We start from the raw sequence: 19,490 nt of genomic DNA, 5'->3' as shown, positions 1-19,490 counted from the left end.
TCTGGTAAATTACTAACATTGCATTTCCTATACTTCATATTGAAGGTATCATTTTTATTCTGGTAGGCACATAGCTGGCAACCTGGAATAAAAAATCCATATCGTGGTGTTGTTGTGTGGCCTGTTCCTGAAAACATTGAAATCACTGTAACACTTTTTAAGGTAAGTTCCATTTTTATAGGCTATAGAATTTATTGTATGACCAGGGTTCCAAATGACAGAATATTTCAGTGTTCATTGTTCTATGCATTTGTGTCCAGTCTGGTACCTACTGTGCATTATTTTTAGGGACATAGCAATTGATAACAATGCAAAAGAATCACAGTATTTCATGGTCTATAAAGTCAGAATAATTTGGGGATCTTTTTGAACTTGTTACAATTCAGATCAACTGCGATAGTTCTTTTACCGCTTCCTACATTCTACCCACAGGAGACTATAAAATGCCTTCCCTGTGGAAAGCTGAGGAGTGTGGAATTCTGAGTCTTGACCTTCATTTTGTTAGCCTTGTTTGATAAAAAGATGCTTTAAAATTAGTATATGATAAATATCTTATTAATGTTAATACAACAAGATATGTTTTAAATTGATAGTTGATAAATATTTTATTGATATTAATATTTATAAGTGTTGCTGCTTAAAGGCAAAATGCTGGTTGTAAATTCAAAGTGCAGATCTAAAAACATAGTTGTTCATATACCCCCTTGCCTATTTCATATGTATTTTCTCTTGAAAGTCTTCCATATGTCTTGAAACATTATAAAGTAGCCCCTACATATGGTAATTAAGCACCAGAATATTTACTTTCCTAACCAATTCCTTTCCTGCATCAAAAAAAGTTGGGGACAGGTATGTCTCAGTATGTCCCAGTTTTAGCCTTTTGGAAGGTGGTGGAGTTAGAAAATTAATGTTTTATTTCTTCTTTGAGTCACGTAAATTGTGTTGAGGCTACTTTTATCGTCGTATATAGCAGGGGAGAAGTCATCTCATTAAGCATAATTTAGTAACAGAAATTTGTGAAAATCCGCTAAGTATTTTAGGACATGAAATTAAAGTAGAGCAAAATGATATGGCTTAGAGTGTGACATCATTGTGTAAACAGTGCTTTTGATTTTGTGAAACAATATATTAATTTATTGATTCAGAAAGTACTGCAGAGTTCAAAAGAACAAAACAATATGATGAATATTAATGTACTAGCCCATGAATGGAATACTAATTTTAAATGTTCTGTATTATATATATATATTTATTAATGATTCTTAGCACATAATGTATATTTTGTAGTTTTGATATTACTGTTACTGATATTATAGCCTTATTTGATTATGCTTGTCAGATGTATACCATTTTTTATTTATTCAGGGAGAAATAGGAATGAGACAGTAACTGCTATTCTTTTTTTTTAGGATAGTCAGAACCACTCTATTCCCCTTTTAACCAGCTGTCCAAAGAGCCAGTTATTAAGCCCCTCCTATCCATTTTTGTCCTACTGGAATGGTAATGGTAGTTAAGAGCAATATCTTTGGTGTCAGAAGAATCTTTATATGCAATATTAGTTCATTTAACTTTCACAGCAACTCTAAGGTATTATAATGATTCTCACTTTACTGATAAGGAAACTGAGACTAGAGAGGAATGTAACTTGTCCACACAGACTGTGATTTAGCCCTGTTCATTCCTCTACACTGTACTGCCTACTCTCTAATAAAAAGAGTTGTGAATATTGATCACAACAGTAGGATCTCTGACATACTTGAGGAAGACTTTTTTTTTTGAGACAGAGTCTCGCTGTGTCGCCCAGGCTGGCCAGGCTGGTGCTGTCTCTGCTTGCTGCAAGCTCCGCCTCCCGGGTTCATGCCATTCTCCTGCCTCAGCCTCCCGAGTAGCTGGGACTACAGGTGCCTGCCACCACACCCAGCTAATTTTTTGTATTTTTTAGTGAGACGGGGTTTCACTGTGTTAGCCAGGATGGTCTCGATCTCCTGACCTTGTGATCCACCCGCCTCAGCCTCCCAAACAGGCATGAGCCACCGCACCTGGCCAAGGAAGACTTTTAAGTAATTTCTTACTTTGTTTTAGTCTGTATTGGCAAAGCAAATGAATGGACATAGTTATACAACTTTTTAATAAAATGGTGATAGAGAATGAGGGGCTAGAATAGAGCTGAAAAATAGCCACCACCTTGTGTTCTGGGAAAGGATATGCATTGATAGTGATTCTGAGTTGAAAGTGGCTGTTGAAATGTGTTGCTTGGAGGATCAGGAGGTAAGTGAGGTTTTCAAGTACTGATGAGAATGTTCAGCATATCCTTATCACTGAATTTTTAGATTTGGAGGGTTAGTATGTAGAAAAAAACCCAAACACCCCTCCCTGTCAGTCTGCTGTATTACACGTTTCTACACAATTGTGCTATTGAGGCAACTTTGTGACCATTTTCAATATTTAAAAGAGTATTTTCAGCGGATGCTTTCATCTTCCTGACTCCTTCCATCCTCCCAGAATTCTTACAGATAAGCAGAAAAGTAAAATAACAAAATGGAATAACTTTTCATTTGTTCATGGTAATTTTTGGATCTTGTTTTTGAACAACACTTAAAATATTCAAGTGAAAAACTTCACATTTTCTCTCTTTTTAAAACTTGTGTTAACTCTCGTAATTCACTTAATCTTGAAATTTGCAGATAGGAAAGGACTGCTCTGCACCCGTTTTGTCCTTAGTGAGTAGCATACACAGAGGTATGCTCATAGAGGAGGTGCATTTTAAGATAGTTATCAATATGTTTAATTTTTCTTTCATTTAACCAAAAATTAATTTCTTTAGCCTCCTTTTGATATTTGAGTTAAATTGAAAATAGCTGTTTCTAGTAAATTTTTGTTTTAAAAAGACTTTTAGGATTTTGAGAAGGACAATGGCTTTTCAAGCTATTTTTAATTTTTCTCTTTAGTGCAGTGCTAAGAAAGGAGACAGTAGAGGGAGAGTGGGATGTAAAAAAATGCTTAATTGAATTACACTAGAAGCAATTCTCATTACAAATGTTTTTGTCTGGTCAGTAATATAGTTAATTATGTAGAGATACCATTTTTTCAGTGCCTTGGAAATGAACATCATTGCTGCTTATTTTATATCTTTTTACTCACTTGGCCCTATCAGATGTGCCTCTTGGTCTCATTAATATTATTCTTTGGTAAAAATTATTTTAGGAATAATACATTATCTGTGCTTTAAAAAATATTTCATTGCTTTAAGAGTTAATGTATGTCATATATATGGTGCTGTTAAATATTAATTTATAAGATATATAATATATATGTATTATATAGTATATAATCTATATAATATGTATTATATAGTATATAATCTATATTATATATATTAATTTATAAGATTAATTCATTACTTCATTAATCCAGTATTTTTGAGAACCTTGCTGTGTGCCAGGTACTTTTCTAGATCCTGGGGGCACAGTGCCTACACTGAACCAACAAAGTGGGTAAAAGTGAGACAGACCTGGAACAGCAACATAGCTTAAACACTAGCTGTGCACTGTGGGAAGCTGCATCTCTTAGTTTTCGTTTTTCTGCTCCGTTAAATGGGAATGAAGATAGTACCTACCTCATAGGTTGCTATAATGAGTAAAACAGTTAGCACAAGAACTGGGACATGGTGAGTGCTCAGTATATATTTTATATTATTATTTTGATTCTAACTGTGCTGGAGCTGTGCTGCATTCCTCAAAATACAAAATGAGATGGGAGGGAGAGGCAGGGAGAATGGGAGAATGGTATGATGTCTCCCCTGCATTGCATCACACTGTATTACTTGGTCTCTGTGCCCTAAGTGCATCATGGAAAAGCTCTTTCAACCTTTATTTACAATTCTTTTTCTCCATAAACCCAGTTTATAGGCAGAGCCAGCTGAGGAAACATATATTAAGTATTGTTTTCCACTTCCCTTTTCCTTCTACCATTTCCCTGTTCACCACCATCAAAGAAACTTCTTTTGGCAGATTTTTATCCTACCTATGTGAATTTACTCATAAAAATAGTTGCTTCAATAGAGCTCAAACTCAACCAGCTGCCATGCTATTAAACTAGAAAATGAGTAAACAGACATAACGAAGTAACTAAGGAGTTTGGAATTTATCTCATAAGTTGTAAGGGTTGTTAAAGAAATCTGAGTTGGTAATGATACGGTCAGAACTGTGGTTTGGGAAAATTAATCTGTGTACAAGATTGAATGGAGATCAGAGAGACTGAGAGAGTGCTCCAGTCACGTTCATCTTGAAATAGCCTAGATATGAACTCAACTATGATAATAGAAATAGAAGATCATTAATAGACCAAAGTGGAATCAATCATAAATGTTTCTCTATGAGACACATGGGACCTAAGAGACCCAGTGGGGAAATATCAGAGCCCATCTCCCATCCGTGTGTGCTCAATCTTAGAGTGCAGTGTTGAGCCAAAAGCATGCTTTATTGAGATATTCTCTCATTTTCTTGATACCTCCATTCCTACCTCACCTCTGATACGTGGAGTGAACTTGAGTAAGTTAAATGGGCGTGTAATGTGACCGCACTACTTTTCTCTCTGTTTCTTATACTTTGTTGCCTTTTGCCTTTACTGACTCCAAAATCTGTGGAAATCCTTTGTATTCCCACCCAGCCCAGATGTTTTCTCTCTCATGAAGTTTCTCTTGTTCATTCTTGTAAGAAGTAGTGTGTCGTTTCTAATCTCTGGTAAAATCATTTATTTCATTCATCATACATTTATTTGAATTTAGAACTATTGTGTTTGTCTTTGAAGGCAAGGACAACTGTCTTTGAATCCATGTAACATCTCTACAATCCCTTATATACTAAGTCCCCAATAAATGTTTCTCAAATAAATGCTTGCAAAAGTGTGCTTCAGTTGAAGAAAAAAAAAAAAGTTGCATTTGGTTGTAGGATCCATTACCCTTTCTCAGGTTTCTAAGGCATTTCTGAGGTTAATGAGGGAGAGGTAAGAGGAAGGGTATCAGTAGCCCTGCTGATTTGCCGTTTTGTCTAGATTATCAAGTCTCTTTTAGTGTTTTGAAATTCCAGCTGTTTATTTAACCTCTGCACTGAAGAAAACTTTGCCTCTAGTGGTAACTTTTAAGATACATACAGGCATAAAAATGAAGGCAGGGCTTTATATTAGCATTTAATATCTTAATAAACTGCTTCTTAATAGTCCATTTACTGGTTTATGTGTCTCTGATTAGGTAGGTGCAGTGATGGAAGATAGTGATAGGCATCAACAAAAATAAAATAGAGGATTTCTTAATATTAAATAATTATTATAATTTAGATAAATTATGGAAATATTATAAGAGTAGGGTATGGCCAGACACTGTGGGTCATTCCTGTAATCCCAACACTTTGGGAGGCGGAGGTGGGTGGATCGGGAGGCTAAGGTGGGTGGATCGCTTGAGCCAAGGAGTTTAAGACAAGCCTGGCAACATGGTGAAACCCCATCTCTACAAAAAATACAAAAAATGGACCAGGTGCAGTGGCTCACACCTGTAATCCCAGCATTGTGGAGGTTGAGGCAGGAGTTCAAGACCAGCCTGGGCAACATGGCAAAACCCTGTCTCTTTTGAAAATACAAAAAATTAGCTGGGCACAGTGGTGTGTGCCTGTAGTCCCAGCTACTCAGGAGGCTGAGGTGGGAGGATTGCTTGAGCCCAGAAGGTGGAGGTTGCAGTGAGCCAAGATCACACCCCTGCAATCCAGCCTGGACAGCAGAGGAAGACTCTGTCAAAACAAACAAATGAACAAACAAACAACAAAAAAAAGTCAAGACTAAGAAAATCACTCAAAACCATACATTTACATGGAAATTAAACATCATGCTCTGGAATGAGTTTGGGGTAAATAATGAAATTAAGGCAGATGTCATGAAGTTACTTGAAACTAATGAGAACAATGATACAACAGACCAGAATCACTGGGACACAGCTAAGGCGATGTTAAGAGGGAAATTCGAAGTGCTAAATACCCATATCAAAGAGTTAGAAAAATCTTAAATTAATAACTTAACATCACAGCTGAAAGAATTAGAGAAGCCAGGACAAATCAGCTTCAAAGCTGGCAGAAGACAAAGCAGTAACCAAAATCAGAGCTGAACTGAAGGAAATAGAAAATGAAAACTCATTCAAAAGATAACAAATTCAGGAGTTGGTGTTTTGAAAAAATAAAGATTGATAGGCTGCAGCTAGACTAATAAGAAAAGAGAGAAGAGCCAAATGAACACAATTAGAAATGATGAAGAGGCTGTTACCACTGACCTCAGAGAAATGAAAATAACCATCAGAAACTATTATGAACACCTCTTTGCACACAAACTAGAAAACCTAGAAGAGACGGATAAATTCCTGTACACATATACCCTTCCAAGAGTGAACCAGGAAGAAACTGATTCCCTGAACAGACCAATAACAAACTTCAAAATTGAATCAGTAATAAATAGCCTACCAACCAAAAAAAGCCCAGGACCAGATGAATTCACGCTGAATTCTATCAGATATACAAAGAATAGCTGGTAGTATTCCTACCAAAACTATTCTAAAAAATTGAGGAGGAGAAACTCCTTCCCAGCTCATTCTATGAGGTCAGCATCATCCTAATAACAAAACCTGGCAGAGACACAACAAAAGAAAACTTCGGGCCAGTATCCTTGATGAACATCGATGCAAAAATCCTGAATAAAATACTGGCAAACTGATGTCAGCAGCACATCAGAAAGCTAATCTACCATGATCAAGTCGATCAAGTCGGCTTAGTCCTCAGGATGCAAAGTTGATTCAACATATGCAAGTCAATAAATGTGATTCATTACATAAATAGAACTAAAGATAAAAACCACATGATTATCTCAATAGATGCAGAAAAGGCTTTTGATAAAATTCAACATCCCTTTGTGTTAAATACTCTCAAAACTAGGTAATGAAGAAACATATATCAAAATGATAGCCATCGATGACAAACCCACAGCCAACATCATACTGAATGGGCAAGAGCTGGAAGCATTCCCTTTGAAAACCGGCACAAGACAAGGATGCCCTTTCTACCACTCCTGTTTAACATAGTATTGGAAGTCCTGGCCAGAGCAATCAGGCAAGAGAAAGAAATAAAGGGCATCCAAATAGTAAGAGAAGAAGTCAGTTTATCCCTCATTGTAGATGACATGATCCTAATCTAAAAAACCCCATAGTCTCAGCCCAAAAGCTCCTGCAGCTGATAAATAACTTCAGTGAAGTTTTAGGATACAAAATCAGTGTATAAAAATCACTAACATTCCTATACACCAATGAAAGCCAAGATGAGAGCCAAATGAGGAACACAATCCCATTTATAATTGCTACAAAAATAATAAAATACCTAGGAATACAACTAACCAGGGAGGTGAAAGATCTCTATAATGAAAACTATAAAACACTGCTCAAATAAATCAGAGATAATACAAACAAATGGAGAAACATTCCAGTGCTTATGGATAGGAAAAACAAATGTCATTAAAATGCCATACTGCCCAAAGCAATTTACAGACAGTGCTATTCCTATTAAACTACCAATGGCATTCTTCACAGAACTAGAAAAACTTTTTTTAGAATTCATATGAAACCAAAAAGCCTGAATAACCAAGGCAATCTTAAGCCAAAAGAGCAAAGCTGGAAGCATTATGCTACCTGACTCCAAACTGTACTGAAGGCTGTAATAACCAAAACTGCATGGTACTGGTAAAAATCAGGCATATAGACTAATGGAACAGAATAGAGAGCCCAGAAACAAGGCCACACACCTGCAACTATCTGATCTTTGACAAAGCTGTCAAAAACAAGCAATGAGGAAAAGACTGCCTATTCAATAAATGGTGCTGGAATAACTGTATTCTTCTGTACAGTTCTATACAGTCTTCTGTATATGGAATAGCCATATACAGAAGACTGAAGCTGGACCCCTTTCTTACACCACGTACAAAAATCAACTCAAGATGAATTGAAGATTTCAATGTAAAACTCAAAACTATAGAAACCCTGAAGGACAACATAGGCAATATGTTCCTGAACATAGGAGCTGGCAAAGATTTCATGACAAAGACACCAAAAGCAATTACAACAAAAGCAAAAGTTGACAGATGAGATCTAATTAAACAAGAGCTTCTGCACAGCAAAAGAAACTATCAACAGAGTAAACAGACAGCCTACAGAATGGGAGAAAATATTTGCAAACTATGCATCTGACAAAGGTCTAATATCCAGTATCTATATAGAAGTTAAATTTACAAGAAAAAAACAAAACAACCCCATTAAAAAGTGGGCAAATGACATGAACAGACACATTTCAAAAGACATACATGTAGGCAACAAGCATATGAAAAAAAAGTTTAACATCAGTGATCATTAGAGAAATGCAAATCAAAATCACAAGATAGCATCTCACACCAGTCAGAGTGGCTATTATTAAAAAGTCAAAAAATAACATGCTGGCGAGGTTGTGGAGAAAGGGAGCACTTATGCTCTGTTGGTAGGAATGTAAATTAGTTAAGCCTTTGTGAAAAGCAGTATGGCAATTCCTCAAATAATTAATGGCAGAAGGACCATTTGACCCAGCATTCCCATTACTGGGTATATACCCAGAGGACTGTAAATCAGTCTGCCATAAAGAAACATGCATGCATAAATTCATTGCAGCACTAATCACAGTAGCAAAGACATGGAATAAACCTAAATGCCTATCAGTGACAGACTGAATAAAGAAAATATTGTATATGTATACCATGGAATACTATGCAACCATAAAAAGGAATGAGGTCATACTTTTTGCTGGAACATGGATGGAGCTGGAGGCTATTATCCTTAACAAACTAATGCAGGGACAGGAAACCAAATACTGCATGTTCTCATTTACAAGTGGGAGCTAAGTGATGAAAACTCATGAACACAAGGGAACAACAGACACTGTGGCCTGTTGGAAATTGAAGGGTGAAGGGTGGGAGGAGGGATAGAAGCAGGAAAAATAACTATTAGGTACTAGGATTCATACCTGGGTGAGAAAATAATCTGTACAGCAAACTCCTGTGCCTTGAGTTTACCTATGTAACAAACCTGCACATATACCCCAAACCTAAAATATGTTAGAAAAATTATAATAAAAATAATGCAAAAGAAAAGGGTAGGCTATTCTGCCTCTCCATTTTTAAAAGCTAGTAAAAGCTAAAAACACGGCTATATGTATTTTCTTAATTGAATTTATTGGACTAAAGACATGTATTTCAATTCAGTTTCATATTTTGCTTTTGTTACAGGATCCTCATGCGGAAGAATTTGAAGACAAAGAGTGGACATTCGTCATAGAAAATGTAAGCTAATGGCAAATTCCTTCGCCTTTCACATTTTCAACTTTATATATGCATTATTAAGGTACATTGGCATTTTGGTGGTAGGAAAAATGTTACCTTAAGAAAATAGTGATTTGTAACTTTTAGAATTTTTTAATGAAATGATAACCAGTAACAAAATTATTTGTAAGAAATGCTTTTATTAACACTGTAAGTCTTCAATACCAAATTATATGTGTGTGTGTGTGTGTGTGTGTGTGTGTATGTATTCTGTTTGGGGTTTAAGGGCAAGCCCATGTGTTATTCATCTTTTTATCTGTCAGCATCTAGCATAGTGCTTATCATATAGCAGATACTCATCTAAACATGTGTTGGATTAAACCATGAATGACCTTCGAAATCTTTAAAACCAAAGTATGTGGGCTGGGTGTGGTGGCTCACGCCTGTAATCTCCACCACTTTGGGAGGCTGAGGTGGGCAGATCACCTGAGATCAGGAGTTTGCGACCAGCCTGGCCAAAGTGGTGAAACCCTGTCTCTAATAAAAATACAGAAATTAGCTGGGCATAGTGGCAGGCACCTGTGGTCCTAGCTACTCCGGAGGCTGAGGCAGGAGAATCGCTTGAACCCGGGAGGCAGAGGTTGCAGTGAGCCGCGATTGTGCCATTGCACTCTAGCCTGGGTGACAAGAGTGAAACTCCATCTCAGAAAAAGAAAAATAAATAAATAAATAAATAAATAAATAAATAAATAAAGTGTGTGTTGTAACTCTTTATTTGGGTTGAGAGATCCTAGATTGGTACCTTAATAATCATCCTAAGTTAATTTACATATTGTGGAATCCCAAGTGACTAGAAGGCATATAGTAGGTATTCAATGAGTGTTTATTTACTGGGAATTAAAGAAGACAGGCCATCCAAATATAGTGATGATTAATAACATAGGCTTGGAATTCTTGGAAAATCTGTCAGATAAAGGAGTGGACATAGGATGAAATGGAAAATATGTTAACATTCCTTCTCTCCAAACATTAATTAATTTATTAGATTCACAAAAATCTATTGAATATAATATAAATGACAGGAGTCAGATAGACGTGATTTCAAGTCCTGTCTCTTCTATTTACAAGTTCTGTGATCATTGGGAAATTTCTTAAATTCTCACTCATAAAATTATAGGGTTGCTTAAAGATTAAATAATTTTCAGTGAATATTAGCTTTTACCATTGCCATCATTATCATGACTATTCATCATCATAATTGTTAAAGTTCTAAAACATATTTATAACAGGCTTATCACATGCTTTGTGTCATGTTCTTCCTTCTGATGCCTGACTTAGTTATGTATCTCAGTGACAAAAGGAATTTTTTGTTTATTCCCCAGCAGTAACTGGGTCATGTTTAGAACTAAAGAGCTGAGAAGTTTGGTAGTGAGATTGGGTCCATTATAGATTTACTTTCATATTATAAAGTTATGAGACTTCAGAGGGATTGTGAAATTGCTATATTCTTAATGCATGGGAAAGAGCACAGATGCGCATGTTATGACCAAAGCATTTGAAATACATTAACTCAAGAGAATACACTAATTTATATACTCTAAATTAGGGCAACTATCATAAATTATGAACTATACCAAAAGGATACATTTATGTAATTAAACCTAAAACAAAACAAACAAAACAAAGGAAGTGCTGTATTCTCACCTGGAAGATAGACGAGAATGGGGTAGTTCTCCCTCTTTAGTTTTCAGGAGGACATTAATTTCTTTCTGCCAATATCAACTTCTGTATAGTGAGATTTGAGAATAATTTTTTTTCTCTCTCTAGGTGTATTAACTCTTTTTAACTGCTCTGGAAAATCTAGGCCAGTTTTCTGAGATGTGTACAGGATCCCTGCTTGCATAAGTAGATTTAACAAGGGAAAAGTTTTATTTCATTTATCTCTCTATCTACCACAATTTTTTTTTTTTTAAAAACCATACTACCTTTGGGGTATTAGCTTCTCAATAAATATTTGTTGAATTAGTGAGTTAATGAATGGTATAGTTAAACTCTGTGAACTGTTATAAATCCTGTGAGAATTATTCTTTTTAAGAGAAGAATACCTGTAATCCCAGCACTTTGGGAGGCCGAGGCAGGCAGATAGCATGAGGTCAGGAGTTCGAGCCCAGTCTGGCCAATATGGTGAAACCCCGTCTTTACTAAAAATATGAAACAATTAGTTGGGCTTGGTGGCGTGCGCCTGTAATCCCAGCTACTTGGTAGGCTGAGGCAGGGGAATTGCTTGAACCAGGGAGATGGAAGTTGCAGTGAGCCGAGATCGTGCCACTGTACTCTAGTCCGGGTGATAGAGCAAGACTCCATCTCAAAAAAAAAAAAAAAAAAGAAGAAGAATGTGAGTAACATCCATCAACTATACTGAAGAAAATTTGAAAAGTAGACCCTAGAGGTAGTAAAACAGCTAGTGAAGGATTCATATGCTGTTACAGTAGAAGCTCTTCTGATCAACTTTATTGGGCTTAAATAAGCCAATCTCATGAGATTTTTTCTGTATTACCATCTGTGGGATTAAATAAATATTCTTAGGCTGGGCATGGTCTCTCTCACCTGTAATCCCAGCACTTTGGGAGGCCAAGGCAGGTGGATCACTTGAGGTCAGGAGTTGGAGACCATCCTGGCCAACATGGTGAAACCGCGTCTTTACTAAAAATACAAAAATTAGCCAAGTGTGGTGGCGCATGACTGTAATCTCAGCTACTCAGGAGGCTGAGGCTGGAGAATCACTTAAACCTGGGAGGCAGAGGTTGCAGTGAGCCAAGATTGTGCCACTGCACTCCAGCCTGAGCAACAGAGCAAGGCTGTCTCAAAAAAAAAAAGTTCTTAGACATTTTCTTTAAACCAAAATTTGATATAAGTAGACATTGCATTTTTCAAGTGTTAGCAGTTTGCTTTACTTGACATAATCTAATGAGAGATTTTTAACCTTTTAAATAGATGATTCAGTATTCATTCATTCAGCAGTTAAGTATTCAGTGAGCATGTATTATGTGCTAGGTACTTTTCTAGGCATTGGAAATAGTGGTATGTAAAACAGATGATTCAAGATCAGCCTGGGCAACAGAAAGGAGACTCAGTCTACAAAAAAATAAAAATAAAAAAAATTAGTTGAGCATGGTGGCATATGCTTGTGGTCCTGACTGTTCAGGAGACTGAGGTGGGAGGATTGCTTGAGCCCAGGAGGTCAAGGATGCAGTGAGCTGTGATTGTGACGCTGCACTCCAGCCTGGATGACTAAGTGAAACCCTATCTCAAACGAAACAAAACAAAACAGATAAGTCAACAAATCTCTTCGCCATGTAGTTTACACTCCTGTGTGTGTGTGTGAGAGGGAGGATAAAAATTGATATATGATTTAGTATGTTAGATTAAATAAATACATAATGTATGCTAAACATATAGTAGGTTACATAAATGCTATGGAGAAAAAAGGAAGAGGGATAAGGATCCCTCGTCTTTATGATTACACAGTTATAATGAGCCACCTTATTATTTCTAAGGTCTCCAAAAGAGAATTGGGGTATGCTTGTCAAATTTATTTAAAATATATTTTAATAAGAGAGCTGATGAAATGAATATTGTAAGATATGGGAAAGTTTTAAAATAACCTTGGCATTCTATATAAACCTCTCCTAGGTTATAGCTCCCCTCAGTGGTGAATGATGAAATTGACTTTCGTGGATCATCATGTACACATTACAATGTTATACTTTCCCTTACATTTAATGTACTTTCACATTTCATACAAAAGAATTAGTGAATTTCAAAGAGCTAAAGTTCTTCTCTTTGTCTTGTAAAATCTGGGTTTTATTAGAAATTCTGTTGGTACATTGTCCTGACACTAAAAAGGTATGCTCTTTGCATGGAATTTTAATATCTTTCTTTTCTTTGTACATTGTGTTACAACCCCACAGTTAATAAAGAAATGTGGAGACTTTAACCATAATGTTCAATAGTAGCATTAGTAACAAAGAGTGAAGTTATATTTAATATAAAATATCCCAATAAAACAGAAGTTCTCCAAATATATATCACTGTAACAAATTTATTGGACCCTTACTATGTACCAGGTACTATGTACATAGTAATACAATGCTTTATACACATTATCTCATTTGCTCAGTATAATAACTCTGGTATGAGTCAAATATAACCCTATTTTACAGGTAAAGAAAGTGAGGTTTAGAGAGTTAAGTAACTTGCCCACAGTTATATAGCTAACAGGTTGGGATTTTATCCAGTCTTGTCTTTCTCCAGGGCCTTTGCCCTTAACCCCTACTGCAATAACTGGCTACCTTAATAAGAAAGATGAAAAGAGATCATTTGAAATTGTAGAATCGTAGAGAAGTTTTTAATCAGTCTTCTGTAGTGGTAAGCCTGTGAAGAATATACGTATTAGATTAGTGAAGGTAGTCTTTAATTCTTACTTATATACAGTCTAGAGGTTATTTGGGTTATTTGACTATTGTTAGACATTATAAAATGGAATTATAGAATTTATCAGTCGCTAGAATTCTTAATATTTTTCCTCAAGGCAACCTTACTGCTTCTTTGTGCAAATTGAGATAATGCTATTTTCGTTTTGTGGGTTCTCTTGTTTTTGATTTCTCTGTTTTGTACGAGCTTTCTTCTTTGGACCAGAAGCTTTACAGTTGAAATTTTAGAGGTGGTTCTGCCACTTACTGGCTATGCAACCTTAGATAAATCATTTAATATTTCACAGCTTCCATGTAGTCATGTATAAATGGTGGTATTAATGTCTACTCCACACATTATTTAAGATTGGAAATAATGTATGTAAAACATCTAGCTTGATAAGGAGTAGCTATTTTTATAATGTTCCTTTCTAGAGGATATAGAAAAATATAAAGGAAAGAAAACTAGATTTCTAAATTTTATTCTTGCAGGATTTTAGTTTTCCACTCCTTTATACCACTTACACGTCTCAATGATTTCTAGACTTTACTGTTATCTCAAAGCAATGACAAAGCAACTTGTAACATCTCACTTGGACTAAGCTTAAAATATTTTTTTAAAATCTCTTGATTTAGGATATCTTTCCCTTATAAATTTAATCTAGGATTAAGAACAAGTATTTCTTTTGGATTATTTACAATCCATTTACTTATTATTAGTGTAGATAATCAAGAATGGATACTATAAAACACTATGTTTCATTTTTATCTACTGTAATAGAATAACATCTGTTCATCCAGACAATTGACATTGTAGGGTTTTTTTAAAAATATGAAGCCACAACAGTTATATTTAGAAAACAAACTTTTTTATCTTCCTGGTGTTTTAGATTACCCAATTAAATCCAGAACCATTACATTTGTAAATTATATCCATAGGTTTTAGTTTCTTGTTTTTACATTTGAGACAAGGTCTCGCTCTGTCACCCAGGCTAGAGTGCAGTGTTGTGATCATGGCTCACTGCAACCTTGAACTCCCGGGCTCAAGCAATCGTCCTGCCTCAGCCTCCCCAGTAGCTGAGACTACAGATGCACACCATCACACCTGGCTAATTTTCTATTTTGTAGAGACAGGGTCTCCCTTTGTTGACCAGGCTGTTTTGAACCGTTGAACTCAAGCAGTACTCCCATCTCTGCCTCCCAGAGTGTTGAGATTACAGGCATGAGCTACCACACCCAGCTGGTTTTGGTTTTTAAAATCTAAAACATTTTGTTTTTCTGATTCCATTGTTTTAATACATTAAAAGCATATTGATGAAAGGCACCAATCAGATTGAATCCATTCATTAATTTATTCAACCATTCTGCAATATTTTAATATGAATTTTTTATATGCCCAGACGTTTGGTAGTTACTGAACGTCATGTCTGCAGTTAAGACATGCAGAATTCTGATTCTGAGATTCATGGTTTTTTCTCCCACATTTTTTTCTGTGAAATTGGGATCATCTTACATCTAGGATGTCCCACAGTTATAACTGGCAGTGTTTTTTTTTCTCTTTTTGCTTTCTTATTGCTGTGTGAAATAATGATATATCATCTTTAAACCAATGAAAACTTATATTTGATGATGTAAGATAACCTGTCCTCAAGAAGCTTATGAAGTAGTGAAGTGTCAGAGAGGTAAAGAAAGAACTGCAAGGAAAAAAAATGTTCATAGGGTACTACAGGACAGTAATGGAGGGCAGAGTCAGGGAATAATTCCTGGAGGCAGTGGCTACAAAGTTTAGTCTTGAAGAAAAAAGGAAGTTAGGCAAAAAAAGGCATTCTAAGCAGAGGAAAGAAATATCAGGACAGAAAGAAAGATAAAGGCAAGAGAAACAATGGTGAGTTTAGAGCAAAAGTAATTGAAAGAGGAAAAACAAAACCAACAGAAAACATGAGCTCCCCCGTTAAAGATTAATAGACATCTGCTTTTTGTTTTGTAACTGTTAACCCAGTGAATATAATAATAGGCATAAGATTAACTTGGTTCTTCGTCCTCCATGGAGGAGATCAGTGGGGTATTAAAATGTATTTTCTTGGTGGTACCTATTCACTATCCAGTCTTTCCCACTATTTCCAACTATGACCAGTGAGATGGGAAGTTCGGCTCCTCCAGTCCCTTTTTTATTGCTGTTTGTTTGATGTTACCTCCAGAAGACTTTTAAATGAATGATGATGGGCTAAATTAATTATGTTAATTCCAAGGCAGATGGCTGGGCCTGGTAGCACACGCCTGTAATTTTTAACACTTCGGGAGCCCGAGGTGGAAGTATTGCTTGAGCTCAGGAGTTCAAGACCAGCATGGGCAATATAATATAGTGAGACCTTTTCTCTACATAAAGTAAAAAAAAATGGCTGGACTGTGGTGATGTATGCTTGTAGTCCCAACTACTCAGGAGGCTGAGGCAGGAGGATTGGTTGAGCCTGGGAGGTTGAGACTGTAATGAGCTCTTATTGCACCACTGTACTTCAGCCTGGGTGACAGAGTGAGACCCTGACAAAAAAAAAAAAAAAAAAAAAATCCAAGGCAGTAGTGTAAATGCTCCTCTGCTTTGTTTCTTTTGTTGGATTATGTTGAACAGGATTACTTGCCCAACCAAACTCACCTGACAAGATTATACCAAGAATAGAGATGATATAATAGCTCAAATAATACAGTATAAACAATATAAAATCACAACGTTTCTGACCTTATTAAATTTGTTTGAATCCTTCTCCAAAATCAAGTCAATCTCTTGATCTCACAAAATAACAATTCTGATAAATCTACTTTTTCTTTCAGAGAAAAAAAGCATATAAATGCTGCTTCTCTCCTTTAGTTGTTTTTCTTTCTGTGTCACCTCAATCAAGGCATCTCATTTCAGTGTCTGGGGAAAGACTGGATATCTTTTTCAGGAACTATAGCTTGCACTTTCTCCTGTAGCTCCAAACTGGGATTATCTTTTCAACCCCAAGCCTTTCAAGAATACATTTCCAAAGGTCTAAAGAGTGTCTAGTACACATGAGAATACCACCTCACAAACTTTAGCAGTACCCCTCCTCTACCATGGAGTCAATTTATAATCTAAGCATCAATCAGAGATGGCTCAGCCTTTTTAGGGTATGGCAGCATTTAGTATAGTCCTGTTTATAGCATTCCATTTAATGTACCACCCCCTCTGGAAATGTGGCCCAGTTAACTTACTTGAACCTAATCAAACTTCCACTAGGCAGCATACTCCACTTTTTGTTCTTCTATTAATCCAATAATTAAGAATGGTTTAGTCAGTAATGCCCATTTATCTGTATTTGTTAGTATTATATACTATTCATATATATACATTAAACTTTCATTTTTCCCGTAGTTCATTCAACTTTGTGTGTAGGGAAACCAGTCCTTTCCTCACCCTATTCACTGCAGTTTCATCAAGGAAGAAAGTGAATTATCTCATTCTTGCTAAATGGCAAGAAAATTCATGTGCTTATAGCTACTTGCTGAGAGAGTATTGTTCTACACAGCACTAACCAGAATACATTTGAATGATAAATCAAAGGTCACTGTATTGTTAGATCTCTTTTAGGCCATTCTTTTGGTATAAACTTCTCAACCATGTTCTTTTCTTACAGTCCCAGAGTCTTAGACCCTTTTGGATTTCTAAGTATTTCGGAAATTTGAAAGCAATGTATAGAGGACCTCTGCTCATCTTGTCTTTCATACAAATGTAGCAATTTGGATAAATCTAATCAAGATCCAGTGTTTTATTTTTAGTTTCAACTTAACTTTTTGGTTATTTTTCAAACATGCACAAAAATAGAAGAAATAATATACTAAACCTCTAAGCACACGTCTCCCAGCTCAATAATCTTCAGTATTTTTTTCAAACTTATTTCATCAATTCTTCTACTTTTCTGTTGTTTGCTTTACCAGATTTAAAGTAAATTTCAGATATTATATCATTTCTTCTATAAATAATGAAGTCCACTTGAACATCATCAACTTAAGAACGTGGTTAAGAGTTACTGGCATGTCAGAAAAGGTGATCTACCAGCAAATAATTTTTTTTTTTTAACTTAACTGCCTTTTAGATGATCTCTCTGACCTGTTAGGCTGCAGGTTCAATATTATCTTGATTCTTGAAAAGTGATATTATTCTTGTTTCTACAAAGAAAAAAAATGACTATATAAGAAGCAACAAAGCTTCTCTTATAACCTCCTCAGAATTAAACTCCTGATTTAAGAGTAGGAAGCTGATAGTTCAGATAGGTTTTTTTAGTCTTTTAATTATCCTGTCAGCTTTCTGTTGTATATGATTATGGGAATGGTGACTGGCTGTCTGTGTAAATTAGGCAAGGTATAATAGATATGACTAGGAGTTAAATGAAAAATTTTTAGCTAACTAAGTCTTATTTTGGTTACATTTCAGAGAAATTTCATATATATATGTATATTTTTTTCCTCCTTAATTTCCCTTAATGTTCAGTATTTAATGTGCTGTTCTAATTCAGAAATCTTTCAGAGTGTGCTTCTAGAGGAAAATTCCATCTCCTTTATTCTCAAATGATCCTTTAACTTTAAAGAAAATAATGGAGAAACTTTTGTTGCACTTAAAAAAAGAGGTATGCCTAAGAATGATCATGCATGCTTTGAGCCTATCAGCTGTACTGTATTTATCTTTGTGTAATGCAAGAAACTCTATGTTAAAATAGTAAATAAAAATTACATGCCAGATAATTTATTTCACATAGCAGTTTAATTTGTGAAATGTCATAGCTAACACATTTTAAGGGAAAGTTCCATCTTTTTTAGCAACAGAGCACTGTTTTCATACTATTACAGTTTTCTTGTTTTCTGTTTCTGTTTTTCTAAGTTTTGTCCCTGTTCAGTATTTGGGGATTCATCTTTATTTGACGTTGATAATACATTACAGATCAAGTACTGCAATAGTATGAAAATTCACAGGATTACTTATTACTCATAATTGCATATTTATCCAGCTAGTATTTAATAAATAGATACCCTGTGACAGATACTTGCTACATACTGAGAGTGTAATGGTGGAAAAGGTATGGTCTCTGACTTCCAGTATCCTACAGTCTGGAGTGGGGAAACAGGCAACCACTATGAAGATTAAGTTGAGGATGTTTTATATTCCTATATAAAGAGTACTTAATGCAGTCTTGGTGAGTTAGGGTAGGTTTTCTATTGAAAGTGATATATAAATTGAAACCTAAAAAATAAAGTTTTTACAGTCCTTTTTCTGTAGCTTCAGAATCCAAAATCTCTGCCTAAGATGTTTATAATTTTTTTTTTTTTTTTTTTTTTGAAATTTGATTCAAATTCATTTGGTGGCAAAACCTGACCTTACCCGAGATGAAGCTATTCATGGTATTTATTCCACTTAGTGTAAATGTTTGTTTGTTTTGCTGCAAAAATAATATGTTTGATTATTTAGTCAGACTGCCTCAGACTTCACTGGGAGTGTTCTGTAGTGTATGGTAAAGGCATTGTATTTCCTTCCTAAAACCCAAATGAGAGATTTCCGATAGGAGATTAAGTACTTTTGATAGTTGTCTGCATTGGATTTGTAGGGTGTTTCAGGTGGCTGGAACAGCTTGAGCAGAGGTCTGG

General features: G+C 35.5%; 1 protein-coding gene across 30 annotated transcripts in view; it reads left to right on the top strand.

The window, feature by feature from the left end:
• EHBP1 (EH domain binding protein 1) overlaps positions 1-19,490 on the top strand; it is a 418,858-nt gene that overhangs the window by 147,919 nt on the left and 251,449 nt on the right. For all 30 annotated transcript variants that reach the window (XM_077958265.1, XM_077958254.1, XM_077958260.1 and 27 more), the window contains 2 exon segments: positions 67-162; positions 9,334-9,387. In XM_077958265.1, coding sequence (XP_077814391.1) covers positions 67-162; positions 9,334-9,387 — 150 coding nt within the window.

Source organism: Macaca mulatta, chromosome 13, assembly GCF_049350105.2.
Source record: "Macaca mulatta isolate MMU2019108-1 chromosome 13, T2T-MMU8v2.0, whole genome shotgun sequence".
Taxonomy (NCBI): domain Eukaryota; kingdom Metazoa; phylum Chordata; class Mammalia; order Primates; family Cercopithecidae; genus Macaca; species Macaca mulatta.
Note: the sequence above shows the minus strand (reverse complement) of the source record. Positions and strands in the feature narration are given on the sequence as shown.